This window comes from Hippoglossus hippoglossus, chromosome 10, assembly GCF_009819705.1.
Source record: "Hippoglossus hippoglossus isolate fHipHip1 chromosome 10, fHipHip1.pri, whole genome shotgun sequence".
Lineage (NCBI taxonomy): Eukaryota > Metazoa > Chordata > Actinopteri > Pleuronectiformes > Pleuronectidae > Hippoglossus > Hippoglossus hippoglossus.
The window spans coordinates 11,709,784-11,723,411 of record NC_047160.1 but is presented as its reverse complement, the minus strand read 5'-3'; the positions used below and the strand labels follow the sequence as shown (position 1 = coordinate 11,723,411).

The window sequence follows — 13,628 nt, the reverse complement described above, 5'->3', positions numbered from 1 at the left end:
TGTTTGATATATTTTATTAGAGTATTTCTACCATTACTTTAAACAGCAAAGGGACTTTACTGAAAATTGCCTCATGTGACCCTCATACCCGCACGGCTGCCTTTTAGAAGTAAAAATTTACTTTGAGCGGCCTCTATCGACAGAGCAAGGTACTGCAGCACTTACAACAATTATAATAAAATGTAAAATGAAACTGTTGTGTTGACACGTGGAGAAAGAGCTCTTTTATTCAGGTGCGTTTACTTTCCGGGCTACCATAGTCAGGACCTTCAGTAATAATGCAGCCAATCAAAAATATATTGTGAAATAAAAAGCATCCCAGCAAGACTGTATAACTTTTAAGATGGTACCTGACTGTATATTGTGTCAGAGCTTCTACAATGTACTTGGGTTGATGGTCACAGTTTTATTCTTCCATAAAGCTTATACACTAACTCTTTAAGTTCCTCTGTAAAGCCCCTCTGTTGCCAACTGCTGAAGTGTGAACACCTTCCAAACCACACAGAGGAACTAACGCCACGTTTTACTTTTAATTTGAAACCATGGAAAAAACACAAAAAAACCAAGCGACCCCTAAAGTGGAGTTGCATACTGTCTTCTTCTTTCTCTCCGTCGGTCTCATGCGTGTGGTTTTCCGTTTTCAACTTTCCGCCCACTTTTTTTTTTTCCATGAGCTCTGAGGTTTCCCTGTGACGTGATTGGCTGAGGGCTTCATGATAAAAGACTACAGTCCTGTCCTGAGTTTTGAACCACTCAGGTCACACACTCACTCACTCTCACAGACACAGAGCAGCTCCACGGCGTCTTCATTTCACTGTTCCAGTATGTCCAGCAACATTACGGCAGGTGAGTCTCGACCAACACTGAGCCATTAGATTTATATGCTGACCCACTGCTGCTTATTACAGGCCTTTAAGAAACTGCTACCACCAGTTAAATACTTTCAGACAGTCTCACATTTATTTTACTATTAATTTTCCACACATATTTTAATTTTCCACATTTTTTATTCCATGTTTTTTGTTGGTATATTTAGCATACACTTAAACCAAAGGGCACATTATCCTACTAAATTTAAAAATGTTTATAACCTTATTTCTTATAGTGGACTTGAGTTGCAGCTTTGTCACATGCCTGTTTTGATAATTAAATTAATTTGTGTTGATCCTAAACGGCATCTGTTATTTTATGATTGTGCGTTTATTGCAGTTTTGATTTACTGCAAAGCACAGATCTTTTTGATTTGTGTAATATTTTTCCATCACAGTCTACAGACCAGGTATTTTTAGTTTTTATGCCTTATGGGCTGGTTTATTTTTACACAGTTTTCTGACACGGCCCATTGGCATACGATTAAACTGCAGGGTTTATTCTTTTAGCTTTTATTTAATTCTGACCCAGAAGATATTTCTAAGCTATTTATATTGGAATCTCCTGAGCTTAACTAGGGCTTTTAAACTTGATTTGACCTTGACGCGTTGTTGTATACATGCATATAATTTTCACTTCTATCTCAGAGTAATTTACTGCCCATCGGTGCTAAGTTGCTTCATATGAAAATGCCTCAGCTGATCTTAACATTCTCCTTCAGTGAGGTAACCGAGACTTCCTTCCAACTGCTGTCACTTTTTCCACAGACTTGGAGCTGGAACTGGGCGAGCTGCTTCAGGAGTTCCAGGACGTGGTGGAGGAGCTGAAGGCTCCGTCTCAAAGCGACGCGCACGCTTACCAGCAGCTCCTGCAGGAGGCCAAGGGTCGCACAGGGCAGGGGAACGACAGCGGAGTGGAGGACTCTGATTACAGTGAGTGATGAAGGGGCCCATGTCACTGTGATTATAACAATGTCTTGCTGTAAGTAAAGAGCACAGGGAGGGAAAGACATTATGTACTGCATCATTTGCCGGTGAGTGAGGTTTTGGGAAGGCCCCGTGGGTGTCGGCTGCGGCCCTTTATCAGCCCAAACAACTGCCGCATGACACTTTTAATTTGCATGAAATTAGTGTTACAAGAGGACACTTCCCTGTACACTCCTTATAAATGGGCTGCTTTTCTCAAGACAATAGCTGTGTACTGGAATGAACTGCGTTTATGGAAACCCCATCTTTTGTAATCGTCGAGTTTTCTTTTTGTTTTCGTTGCTCCCGTTGTTTGGCGGTTGCGAGATGAAAGAAGAGTGTGTTTTGCTGCTCCCATGTGTCGTCATTATTGAAAGTATTTTGGCCCCCTAATGTTTCAACAGGCAAGCCGCTTTCAGAAAGCTGACACATGGGAGCCGCTAACAGTGAGGGCGGTTACCTTCACTTTACTGCATGTTGTTATTATCATTATCTGCAACTCCTGCATTGTGTGGAAATTACTGTTGTTGTTGTTGTTGATCATTTGCATTGGCAGGCCTCAGTGCTTGTCTTCAGTTTATTTTCTCCGCTCACTCCCTCCTCTCTCTCTCCACCACCCATCCCCCCCCCCAGGCAGCGAGGCTTCTTTGGGAAACAGTTTGAACACCAGCGAGGAGGAGCTTCACACGGCAGGCATCACGCTGGCACCGAAAGGTACTGGAGGCTTCCATCAGTCTATCTCTATCCACATAGCCCCGCGTCTTACAGTGATCACTATCGCTGCTGTTGCTCTGATCACTATCACAGCCACACAAAAACTCTGTACATAAGGCTGCGAGCGCTTTTGTTTTTACACAACAAAGCCCCTGCCGCTGCGTCTGTGACGTCCCAGCAAACCCCCCCCCCCCCCCCACTGCTTTTCCGAGGCTCATGCAGGGGTTCTTCATGCTGATGGTGGCTTGGGGGGGAGCTGTTGAATTTATTTTCATGCAAATGTACAGACTACCCTTAAATCTCAATGGATGAAACCAAGAAGGTGACCAGGAGGCGTCTGTGTTTTTTTTTACAAAATACCTTCCTCACATATTTTCAGCAGACATCCTAGTGGGATCCATCCTGCTGTCGAGGTCTTATAGCGCTTACGATCAGCTTTATCTCCGTTCTTAGAAAAGAAGCTTGAAAATGTTTTTGCCAGTCCAAAAGCAGTTTGGTTCAGATGTAATTCTGGGACTTAGATTAGCTTTCGGCTTTTGGTCCAAAGGAAATAGCACTGAACTGAGCTGCACATAAAAAAGAAAGTTCCATGCTGGCTTATTTTTTCTATGCTTTCTCAAATTCCGTTTCTTTCTGTCCTCTCTCTGCAGCCAAGCTCGGAGACACAAGGGAACTTGAGAGCTTTATCGACATGTTGGACCGGGAACTCGCTGGTGCGTATTTAAAAGAATTACACCCCCTATCACTCCATCGTAGCTTTATTCCTTTTGCACTTAAGCTGACAAGGCAGAGGACTGCAGCGCGTGATGGCGGTGTGGTGGGTCCATGTGGAGTCCGTGTTTTGTTGCACATTCAAAAACAGAGCGTGTACTAGTAGCCAGCTTGTTTCTCCTCTGTACTACCCCCCCCCCCCCCCGTGCTGTTTATCTCTGAGCACCTCTTGTGTGTAAATGCCATGTCTGGGGACTCAGGTGGACTATCTGCACGGCCTCTAGTGATAATAGCATACTTGACTACATAAGCATGGTGATCCTGCTATCAGTCCTAAAGCAGTGGTGTTTCAGAGGACTGCCAACACATGCATGTCCCTGCACACAGACACTCACTCTACAAAGAACAAATCATGCATTCTCAGCTATCAGTTCTCTCAACACAGAGAGAATTAATGTTATGAATGAATTGCCACTCCCCCTGTATCTTTACACTTATTAGTCTGTGTATGTTTGTGTGAGTGTTAATATGCCTGTGTGCTTCCCCCCCCCCCCTCCTATTCTAGCTTCTGAGCTTTTGTGGTTTTTCTCTCTCTCCCCCACTCTCTTGCAGAGATGTGAACAGAGAGCGATAGCGAGCCACGCAGAGGGGGGAGAAACAGGCCGGGGGCGACATGGCTGGCTACTGCCGAGCAGACAGGCAGATCTTCACCCGAGCAGATCCGAGGGAACAAATGCTCCCCTGGCTGCTCTGGGGGAAAAGGTTAACATCAGAAATTAAAAGGGCACTCCATTCCAAAAAAAATGCAAGAACACCCTCAGACCCTCCGCAGCGCCGTGTCCAGCTGGCGAGATGACGTCCCTGCAGCATCAGATCCGATATGTGTAACATATTCTCCAAACTAGACAAAGCTCTCATCTGCCCTGAGTATAGAAAGTATGTTCACGCCACATTAGAAATTCCTGAGGGCTATGTGAGGGTCCTAAATCCTCAGAACCATATATACCTTCTTTTTTCTTTTCGGGATGTTGATCTTTACGTTGTTCAGAATCACAGATGGCACTTTAGTTGTTAACTAATCTCAAATCCATTGGGATCAGATCTGCTGTGTAACATTAAATGTCATTTTTATGCTCCCCTCTTTTCCAGTGTACAGTTGTGAATAATATTGTTTTAATATAAATTGTTGTATAGATGGATTCAAATATAAATAAAGACTTTGACTTTTATTTTGTACTATATTTCATTCTTTGTTGACATCGAGAAGTAAATTGGACCTCGCTGTCTTTACACACACAGACACACTGTTGAAAGTATCTCTATATAGACCTATAAATCTATATAGACCACAACAAACTATTTTCTCTCCTACCCCTTCGCTAAACCTGCTGTCGCCGGTGTCGCACCACATGCCTCGAGAACCCTTCACCCATTCTTCTTTGTTTGTTCTGTCTGCTTCCTGTTTGTCTATTCTGGTTACGCTCTGAGTTTCACTTCTGCCAACTATGATCAGGAAACGCACATCTAACTCAGAAACCATGTGAAGACAGCCTGAAGAGGAAATGCGTTGGTTGTGCTGAATAGAGACAATGCTCATTTAGACTTTGTGAGCTGACGTCATTATAACACTCTTACACAAGTCTGAGCTCTGTACTGGAGGAAGGAAACGTTCTGCTTTGCTTCCCTGTAAAAGAACGTCTCAGAACTTTACCTCGCTTGACTTCTCCAATCTGTCACTCCGTCACTTCAGTGTAGCCCTGGACCGCCACTTGTTTCCCACTTTACAAGCTTTTCACTTTTTCTTTTTTTTACTTTTACAGTAACAGACAACAGCAGTATAATCCACCTGAAATATGCAAAAAATTGTTTTACACTGGTAAAGAATGACAATTGTCAATGAATCTTAATCTGTGCTGCTTATTGGGGAGCGGCTGCAGCTCAGGAGGAAGAGCGAGGCGTTAATCGAAAGGCCGTGGTCGATCCCCAACTCTGAGCATTGGTGTCCTTGGGCCAAACACTGAACTGGAAATTAATTTCAGTGCATGTGTGAATGTAGCATGTAGTGTCAAGCACTTTGAGTGGTCGATCAGACTAGAAAAGCGCTATAAAAATGCAGTACTGTGTCCATGTACTGTAACTACACGTAAGATTCTATTTAAAGTAAAGGAAAAGTTTAGCCTTCTGGAAACGGAGAACTCACAGTCCAGCAAGTTATTGAGTCTTTATTCTTTCCTCCTTAAAAATCCCCAGACAGCTGGTTGATACAACCAGCCATCCATACCAGCAGCCCTAGTGATATATTGTGGAATAGACTTCTTTGGTGGACCTGCTTTTTGACATGTCAGCGGAGGCGGTCGAAGGAAGGAAGGCTGGACATTAAAGATATAGCACCGTCTCTTATTTATGACTTCTTTTTAAAGACACAAAGTTCAGGTCAGCTCTGAACTCGGGCCAACTATTTAACCCCGATGACCAGGACGAGAGCTTGTGCCTGTGCAGGGGGGATAGAGGCAGAGAAGGGTGTAGCACTGAGAGCAAGTCTGACATTACTGTAAAGCAAAGAGGAATAGTGGCAGCAGAAAGTGACCATGACTTCAGACAATAGGGAAATACACAGGGGTCGTGTTAAGTAACCTGTTCCTCCTGTGTTGTCTGTTCCTCTCAGAGAAAGGCATATATGACTGATTTAGGCTACAGCTGCTGCAGGATACGTTTTCTTCGGGATGATGGAACTTCCCTCAAACAAAGGGCACATCCTGTTTTCAGAGGCTGTAGTTGAGGAACTGCAACTATGCAGGAACATGTCGGTGTAGTGAAGATGAAACTGAAAGGCATTCAATTAGAATTCCCACGTTGAGATCAGTTTCCAAGGGCAGATCTAAAGGTGGGGCCAGGGGGGCACTGGCCCTGCTGAAATCTGATTGGCCCCTGAGGTGCCCCTGTCCTGTCGGTAGTCAGTTACAATACAAACTATTCTTTAATTCTTGTTCTTGAATAAGGAAACATTTTCATAATATATTCAATGATGTGTGGCTTTGCTCAAAGCTATAGAAATAACAGAAAACAAAGAATAACCTAATGTGCACTTTATTGAATCAGGAATTGTGGATGGATGTTTTTTGCTAACAGCTGTTGTGCAGTTAAATTCTGCATCTTACAATGATACAACTGCTGACGTGTGTAGGAGACAAGTTGTTATTTGAGCAATCTGCGACAATTCTGAGTTTTATTGTAGAAACGCTATTTTCCAACAAAAACAGTAGGATGGATGTAGCCTTAAATGTTTTAATCCACGCTGTCATTTTCATTGCAGGTGAAAAACTCGCCATCAGAAAATGATGCTGTGTGATTTTTTTTTTTTATTAGATTCCTCTTCAGTGGGATCAGATGTAATATATCAGGTTGTCTTATGGGAACACCTCCTCTTTGTTTGTGTGCTAATTACTGTGAGGCTGGTGTTTGATTGGCAGCGCACTAAAGTAAGAGGCCAATATGTTAGCCAGTCGCCTTGTTTAGATAACAGAGTAAATGATGAATGAACCGAGTCCATTAGCTGATAAATTAAAATGAATTGGTGTTATGATGAGACGGTGAATGGTCTTAAGAGATGAAGACATAATGAATATCATGTTGTAGCCCTCATCACCTATCGTCGGCGGCATCATGGTAGTAAATGTCACGTATAGGCTCTAAAATCTCTGCCCACAATGCTGGTTTGTTTTAAACTAGTTAGCGAGCTAATGAAGAGGTAATTGAGTATAGCAGAGAGGAGACACTTGTTATTATCAGACAATGAGTAAATGAAGCAGAGATATGGGCTGTGCAGCGAGGCTATCATGGCCGAGATGAGTGCAGCATGCAGAGCACGCAGTGTTCTGTCATCTGCCTGATGAGAGACTGGAGCAACGCCGCTCCCCTGAGAGAGCTCCCCAAATGGTCCAGGCTAACAACGCTCTCGCAAGGAATTAGCTGGCTCAACCGCCTAACACACACACACACACACACACACCCACACACACACGCACTCACATACATACAGACTCTGAGTGGGTCTTACATAACTGAGGTCAGTCCCTGAGCCCTGATCAAGGACACAGATCACTGATTTGTTATTCTTGCAGAGCTCACACTAGGCAGAGCGGGGTGCCTGAACCATAAAGGACTTGATGGTACGCTGTGAAATGATATCTCTCATATGGCATCTCTTGCGATATTCAAGAGATATTCATGTCGGCCGTAAATAATGGAAAACCACTTCTCACTTATTCTGATATAGTAGCATAAGAGGACAGTAAACACAGATATGATCTGCAGCAGTGTTGCATAGCTTGATCTTTTTTTCATCCACAAGAGCAGCGTGGTTCTAGGAATTGTAATGTTGCCTAAGGGTCAGACTGCTGTCGGTCCATTGGTTTCATTCCCACTGAAATATCTCAACCCTTGAATCGATTGCCATGTAATTTAGGACAGAGATTCATGGTGCTCAGAGGATAAATCCTAAGCCTGCTTTCAGAAATGCACTGAACTCCGAAGATCCTCCGTATTTTCTCCGGAGGAGGTGCATGTGTGAGAGGCTCCAGATTATCGACTGACTTTCTCCACCTGGCCCTCTAGTATAAAGTCCGCAGAATGTCAGGAGAATTCGATGTGAGATCACAGCAGGGGATCGTCCGCTGGATTCACCGCAAATTATGCTTCTAACACAGCAGATGCAAAACAAAAACAAAAAATCTCCCAATGAAAAGGCGGTGACACACGCATAGAAGACACCGACGTGCAGTCTACGTGATGACCTCTAAAGATCTTTGATATCTCATTACCTGCCATAAATACCTGTAATAGTAATGGCAACATTATTATAAGTCAATGTTTGTTAAGATAGTTTAAGAAACCTCCCGATGCTTGTCAGCCATATTAGTATTATATACAATAATTCATTATAGTCTCAGGTTAACTGCAGCCTCACAGAGCTGTATACACACGGCTGTAGGCATTTGCTCTGACCTTGCAAAATGTGACTTTTCAATACTAATTGATGAGTTCATCTTTGGGATGCAAAATCTTTTTTTTATTAACTCATGGCCACCAATAACCTGCATTTCTGTGGCATCTACAAATGCTTGGTTATACAAACAAATTTTGAATTGCATCAGAATACATTAAAAACTTGAAGTACTGTTTAGGATTTAAAATTAAATTAGATCCATCATGCAATATTTCAGTCAGACATGAGGGGGAAAAAAATATCTTTTCCGTCATTTTGGACTGATTCATTGGAATGTTAATGGCCAATTTTGTTTTTTGTGGTTACTGTAAATCTGAGTTCCCACCTATATGGTCATTTCCTGTTTTCCTCAGACAGTGTACAGGGGCAGGAAACCAGTGGAATTCCTTTACAGAGGATTTCATTCCCAAAGAATGTGACCCATCCAGTCTTCAAATGAGCCATTACGTCACTGCTGACTGGGGATTTCTTGACGCCATTTCACCCTTCCTCTTTCAACTCAGACCGGAAATTTACTTGAATTCATCGCTGAAACTCAAACAAGCAACACAAAAAACACCAAATGTTACAATTCCATTCTTGGTTTCTAGAGAAGTCCTGTTTTTCAGATAAAGCTCAAGTTAAAAGTTGAGCACTGGTGAGAAGAGGGTGTAAAAACAAGCTGTGAGAAGATGTGCTTCTCAAATGAAGTTGACAGTGAACATAGCTTTTGTAAATGCCATGGGCTACCTAGTGAGCAGGAAAAAACTCTGCTCTTTCTTGTAATGCAGGGAGCTAGCAAGCTGTCAGTCTCACAAGGAGCTCTCTGTGCATCTTCACCGCTGTGAAATGTTTCCAGTGTGATTGTAGCCTCAGTAGAGCAGATAGAAACAATGTCGACAACTTTTAAGATCCAACAGTAAGTTTTAGAGTTGCCTGCAGTTCCCACAATGCTTTGCTACTGAGCTTTTTATGTATTCTAGTGGTGTGAAAATATTTTTTGTGGCGAGGATGATACTTTTGACAGTAAACTGTATAAGATGGAAAACATGACAGCTTCCCAAATGTGAAGCCAAAGTGTGTCTGGCTGCAGTAGGGGTCATAAATCCTGGTTCCTCCATGTTAGTGGATGGGATGGGGTCCAAACTAAAAAGTCAAAGTATGATACGTTTTTCTCAAAAAATGGTTTCTGTCATTTTAGGTAGTTCTTGTCACACTTTAGACAGACTTTATAATGCCGGAGGAAATTCTTGTACCAGCTTGCTCCACGATTACGGTATAACATAAGTACAGAGAATATGAAGTACAGAGAATAAAACAATCATATTGAAATATTTAATAAAACAGTATTAGTCTAAAAATATAATTGACAATAAAATTAAATATTAAAATGTATCATATGTGTGATAAAAATATGTTGCGTTTATGGAGTAATAAAAAACTAGTGCCTCACAGAAATGACATGAGAAATAGGAATAAAGTAAATTACATGAGACAGTAACTTAATACTAAAGTGGCTGTATGTGGATCTTTGTTTGAGTACAAATTCTTTCCAGTAGGTTTGTTTTTAATTACTTATTTGATGCTATAAAAGTGAGGTGAAACATCATGACAGCTGAGACTAAAGCAGGGAATTTAAATCTATTTAAAGTAGGATAAGTGAAAATGTATTTTTATTGTGCATAAACAACTGAGACAGTGACCCAAATTTTGAGGTATAATCCAGATTAGATATCTATCGGCAAAACCATTGAATCTTTTAAAAATAATTAAAAAAATTGCTATTTACATTTAATGGTTAAGTATGAACAATATCAGAGTAAAATACAATCACTGCTCAGAACTAACATTTAGGCATCACTGACAAATAAATGTCTCTGCCACTCCGGGCAAAAATAGGCTTAACTTCAAAGAATGTTTCCAGTACACAACAGAAAAAGCTCTTCTTTTGAGTATAAGCTTAAACTCTCTCTGTATTTGATCTGAAAGATGTGTGAAAAGCCTGGTAGTCTGGATTAGCACCAAAGATCAAATTTGTGCCACTGAAAGTCATTTTAATGTGATCTAAGCGATAAGATACTTTCGGGGGAAGTCCTCAGGGAGCCTTCTGTAGTCTGTACAGCGGAGCAGCACAGGCCTGCGAGTTCAGACATCAACGGCCCACTGACGCAACCCTCCCCCTGCCACCAGTAACCAACATCTGAGAAAGGCATTAGTGGACTGCCATCTGATGGTGAACTCCAGCTGATGCAACTGGGAGTTAGCGCCGGGCCTGCACGGCCTCATCTGGTGAGGAGCGATTTTGTGAAATAGCTCAGAATCTGCAAGATAATACTGTGAATGATGAGAGCAGTTAGAGTAGAAATGAAACCTCCTGGAAGATGTGAATCTTGCCGTGCAACCTGATCCCCCACTCCACCCCCCCCCCCACCAAACAACTAGTAGGAAAAATTAGCCGTCAAGTAGCATCTTGTTGTAGCTGGGTTTCCTGGACAGGAAACAGGATAGATATTGTGTAGAGGCTTTAAATGTGCGTGTTGCCGGCCGTTGTTACTTCCCCTCACACACACTGGGAGTGCACAGGCTTTAGTCTCGGCAGCCCCAGCGGTATCTCCAGGCCATCCATCTTCCAGAGGATAGATCATTATGTAGTCAACAGGCAGCTTTAGGCCGCAGGGGCAGGCGGGACTGCTTGTACGAGATGAACCACAGGCTGCCACTGTTCTTCACTGGACCGCCATAAAAATCTAACCGGCCCCTTTTACTGCCGAGAAGTACATTAAACTTGAACTTGTTCTATTCTTGGAAAGCGTCCACAATTTGTTGCCCCCAAAGCTGCATTTCAAGGATCATGCTGGTGTTATTTTATCGTTTCTATTCCTTCCCAACAAAGCCCAATAAAAGCCCCCAAAAAACAGCCTTGAATTCATCCCGCTAACAAGCGTGTCTGCACACCCTCCGCTTGGAGCTTATGCCTCTGTGCTACAGAACTCCATCATCACCCAATAACCATTAAAAACGCATAAAACAGCCATATCATTGGCTGATATTTCAGTTTATTCTCACACAACTCTGCAGCAGCCTTTTCTCTGGGTGGTAGCTTGATGTCAGGCGGACATCACTGAGCATGCTGGGGGATGTGTCTCCTTGCTCAGCTTAGGTCTGAAGAGACTGTGTTCATTGTAATTAAAGAATGTCACCCAATGCACCAGGCTCCAGTTTGGCTCCGGTCTCAGCGTTTCTTATGGTTTTTGGACAACAACGGGTTCATAGCACAGAGGCATATGTTACATCTGGCTGTGGCTTCACAGATGGCACTTGTTAGCAGGATAAATTCGTTGTTTTGTTTTAGTTTTATAATGGGATTTGTTGATGGTAATGATAAACGTCACCTGCCTTATCATTTAATACAAAAGCTGTGATTTCTGGAGGAACAGAGCACTTCAAACACAGCACTTCCAGAGATGCTCTGTAAGATTGTACGACGACAAATATACAAAACACTATTATCAGCACCAAACTTCTTGGTCTCACGGCCACTGAAAATGTATGTCGTGCTCTATATTCATGAGAATCACAAAAAGAAGATACAGAAAGAATAGATATTTATTTTTGATTACTCCAGTTTGTGTGATTATAAATACATTCTATGGACATAAACATATAAGTAACAGGGCATCTTTAGTAATCTGTACAGTGACACTGAGATGACAGAGATTTATCATGATGTTTTTGGGCTCAAACACAACTCGTTTGCTGATTTCAGCTCTAGTTTCTAGTAAAGAAATGTGTTAGCGCATCTGGGTTTGATGGCACCAAAACCCCAAAAACCTGGAAAATATGCGAGTGATTTGTCTAATGCTCCGTGGGTACAAAAGAAAATCATCAGGAGTGCGTTTTTCACATGGAAATAATAGTTTATTGATGTTCTGACAAATGCAGTGTGATTTCCCTTTGGAGAAAAACAGGCTATTTAAATTTGAGTTTTGGTTCAGCGACTGGTTCTAATCTGCTTCCCAATAAGTAATGTTCATTAGCTCCTCAGTCAGGAGAGAAATTTAGCAATTCAAGAAAATTAGACCTTAAATGATTGGAAATGAGCGAGCTGTTCAGATTACGGCACTTACAAAGTAGAAGAAAAGAGAAAATGGGCGAGTTATGTCTGTGTGAAACAGAGGTAGAGCTGCTCACATTGCTTCGTGTGCGAGGGAGGATCAAAGAAAAAAAAAACCTGCATGAAAGAAAGAAGAAGAGGGGAGAAAAGATGAATGAGACACAGGAAGAGAGAGATAAGGGTGAGGAAGAGGGTGAAAGAAAATAAAGGTAACAACGTGCTCACTGCAGTAGAAATAAAATTCTCACTATCTGCACACACACACTCACACACTCACACACCTGAAGCACTCTCCCAGCGGGCGGCACTGTGTAATTTGGCACATCCATTTCCTAGGCTGAGTTTGTCTTCGGTGCTGTCGAGGCAGTCACAAGCCCCATCGGGGTATTCCAGCCAATTCTCGAATGATGTCACTTTCAAAACACACTCACTGAACTGCAAAAAAATCTCGACTGTGCAAAAAGTGTCTCGCTCATAACTGTCCCATTTTTCAACTGGTGGTGATTCTTCTCGACCGGAGTTTGTATTAATTTCACCCGAGCCTTCAGGTGTCTGATTGTAGCGGCGGGGGTTGACCCTGTTTCCTCTTGCTGCACCACCACTGCAGCTTCCACAGTCCAACTCTTAATTAGGTGGCTCTTCACAGAGTCATGTGTCCCACACCGGGTCCCTGAGGCCACTAGGTCCACCCCTGCCAATACTCAGTGACATCTGCTCTGCTTTAACACCATATGGAAAAATTACATGTCAAAAAATAAGTTGCCCTCCCATGACATTTCTTCCCTTTGAAAGTTCACTCTCAACTCCACCGCTCAATTTTTAGCCCTGTGCTACTCTGTGTGTGTGTGTGTGTGTGTGTGTGTGTGTGTGTGTGTGTGTGTGTGTGTGTGTGTTGGAGCCAATGGAAACTGACCTCCCACCACTGCAGACAGATCAGATGAGGAAACAGCTGAATGATTCTTTGATATTCTGGTTTAAAGGGTCATTTTTCTAGAAATCTTCAAGGTGCATCAAGTGCACTTATTGCAAAAAAAAAAGTGGTTTTCAGCTGCATCTCATGTCCTTCATTAGCGAATGGGCCTTAATCATCGTGAATCAATAATTAATGGATCATGGCTGAAATTTGGTTTTTGATTCTAACTATGTTGGGAAGCCTAAAGTAATTGATTTTCATCACAAACTTGCTTATATATACACATAGAATACACAGAGCAACATAACTTTTTACTTGGAGTAGAGCTTTTTAAGTGAAATGAGCTGCCTACTGCGT

General features: G+C 42.3%; 2 protein-coding genes across 4 annotated transcripts in view; one reads left to right on the top strand and one right to left on the bottom strand.

The window, feature by feature from the left end:
- Window positions 1-13,628, bottom strand: part of LOC117768974 (neuroligin-3-like) — a 145,217-nt gene that overhangs the window by 7,467 nt on the left and 124,122 nt on the right. Inside the window, exon 8 of one of the 3 annotated variants that reach the window (XM_034597508.1) lies at window positions 12,619-12,639. The exons of 1 other annotated variant lie outside the window; for it this stretch is intronic. The gene's annotated coding sequence lies outside the window, so the exon portion shown is untranslated. Of the gene's footprint in view, window positions 1-12,618; window positions 12,640-13,628 lie in introns of those variants that run through there. One more of the 3 variants, XM_034597510.1, reaches the window with a different exon arrangement.
- Window positions 713-4,486, top strand: si:dkey-27i16.2 (regulator of cell cycle RGCC). Its single transcript, XM_034597530.1, has 5 exons — window positions 713-846; window positions 1,638-1,802; window positions 2,469-2,549; window positions 3,200-3,262; window positions 3,873-4,486. Exons 1-5 carry the CDS (start codon window positions 714-716, stop codon window positions 3,878-3,880), a joined length of 450 nt encoding a protein of 149 aa, XP_034453421.1. The 5' UTR covers window position 713; the 3' UTR covers window positions 3,881-4,486.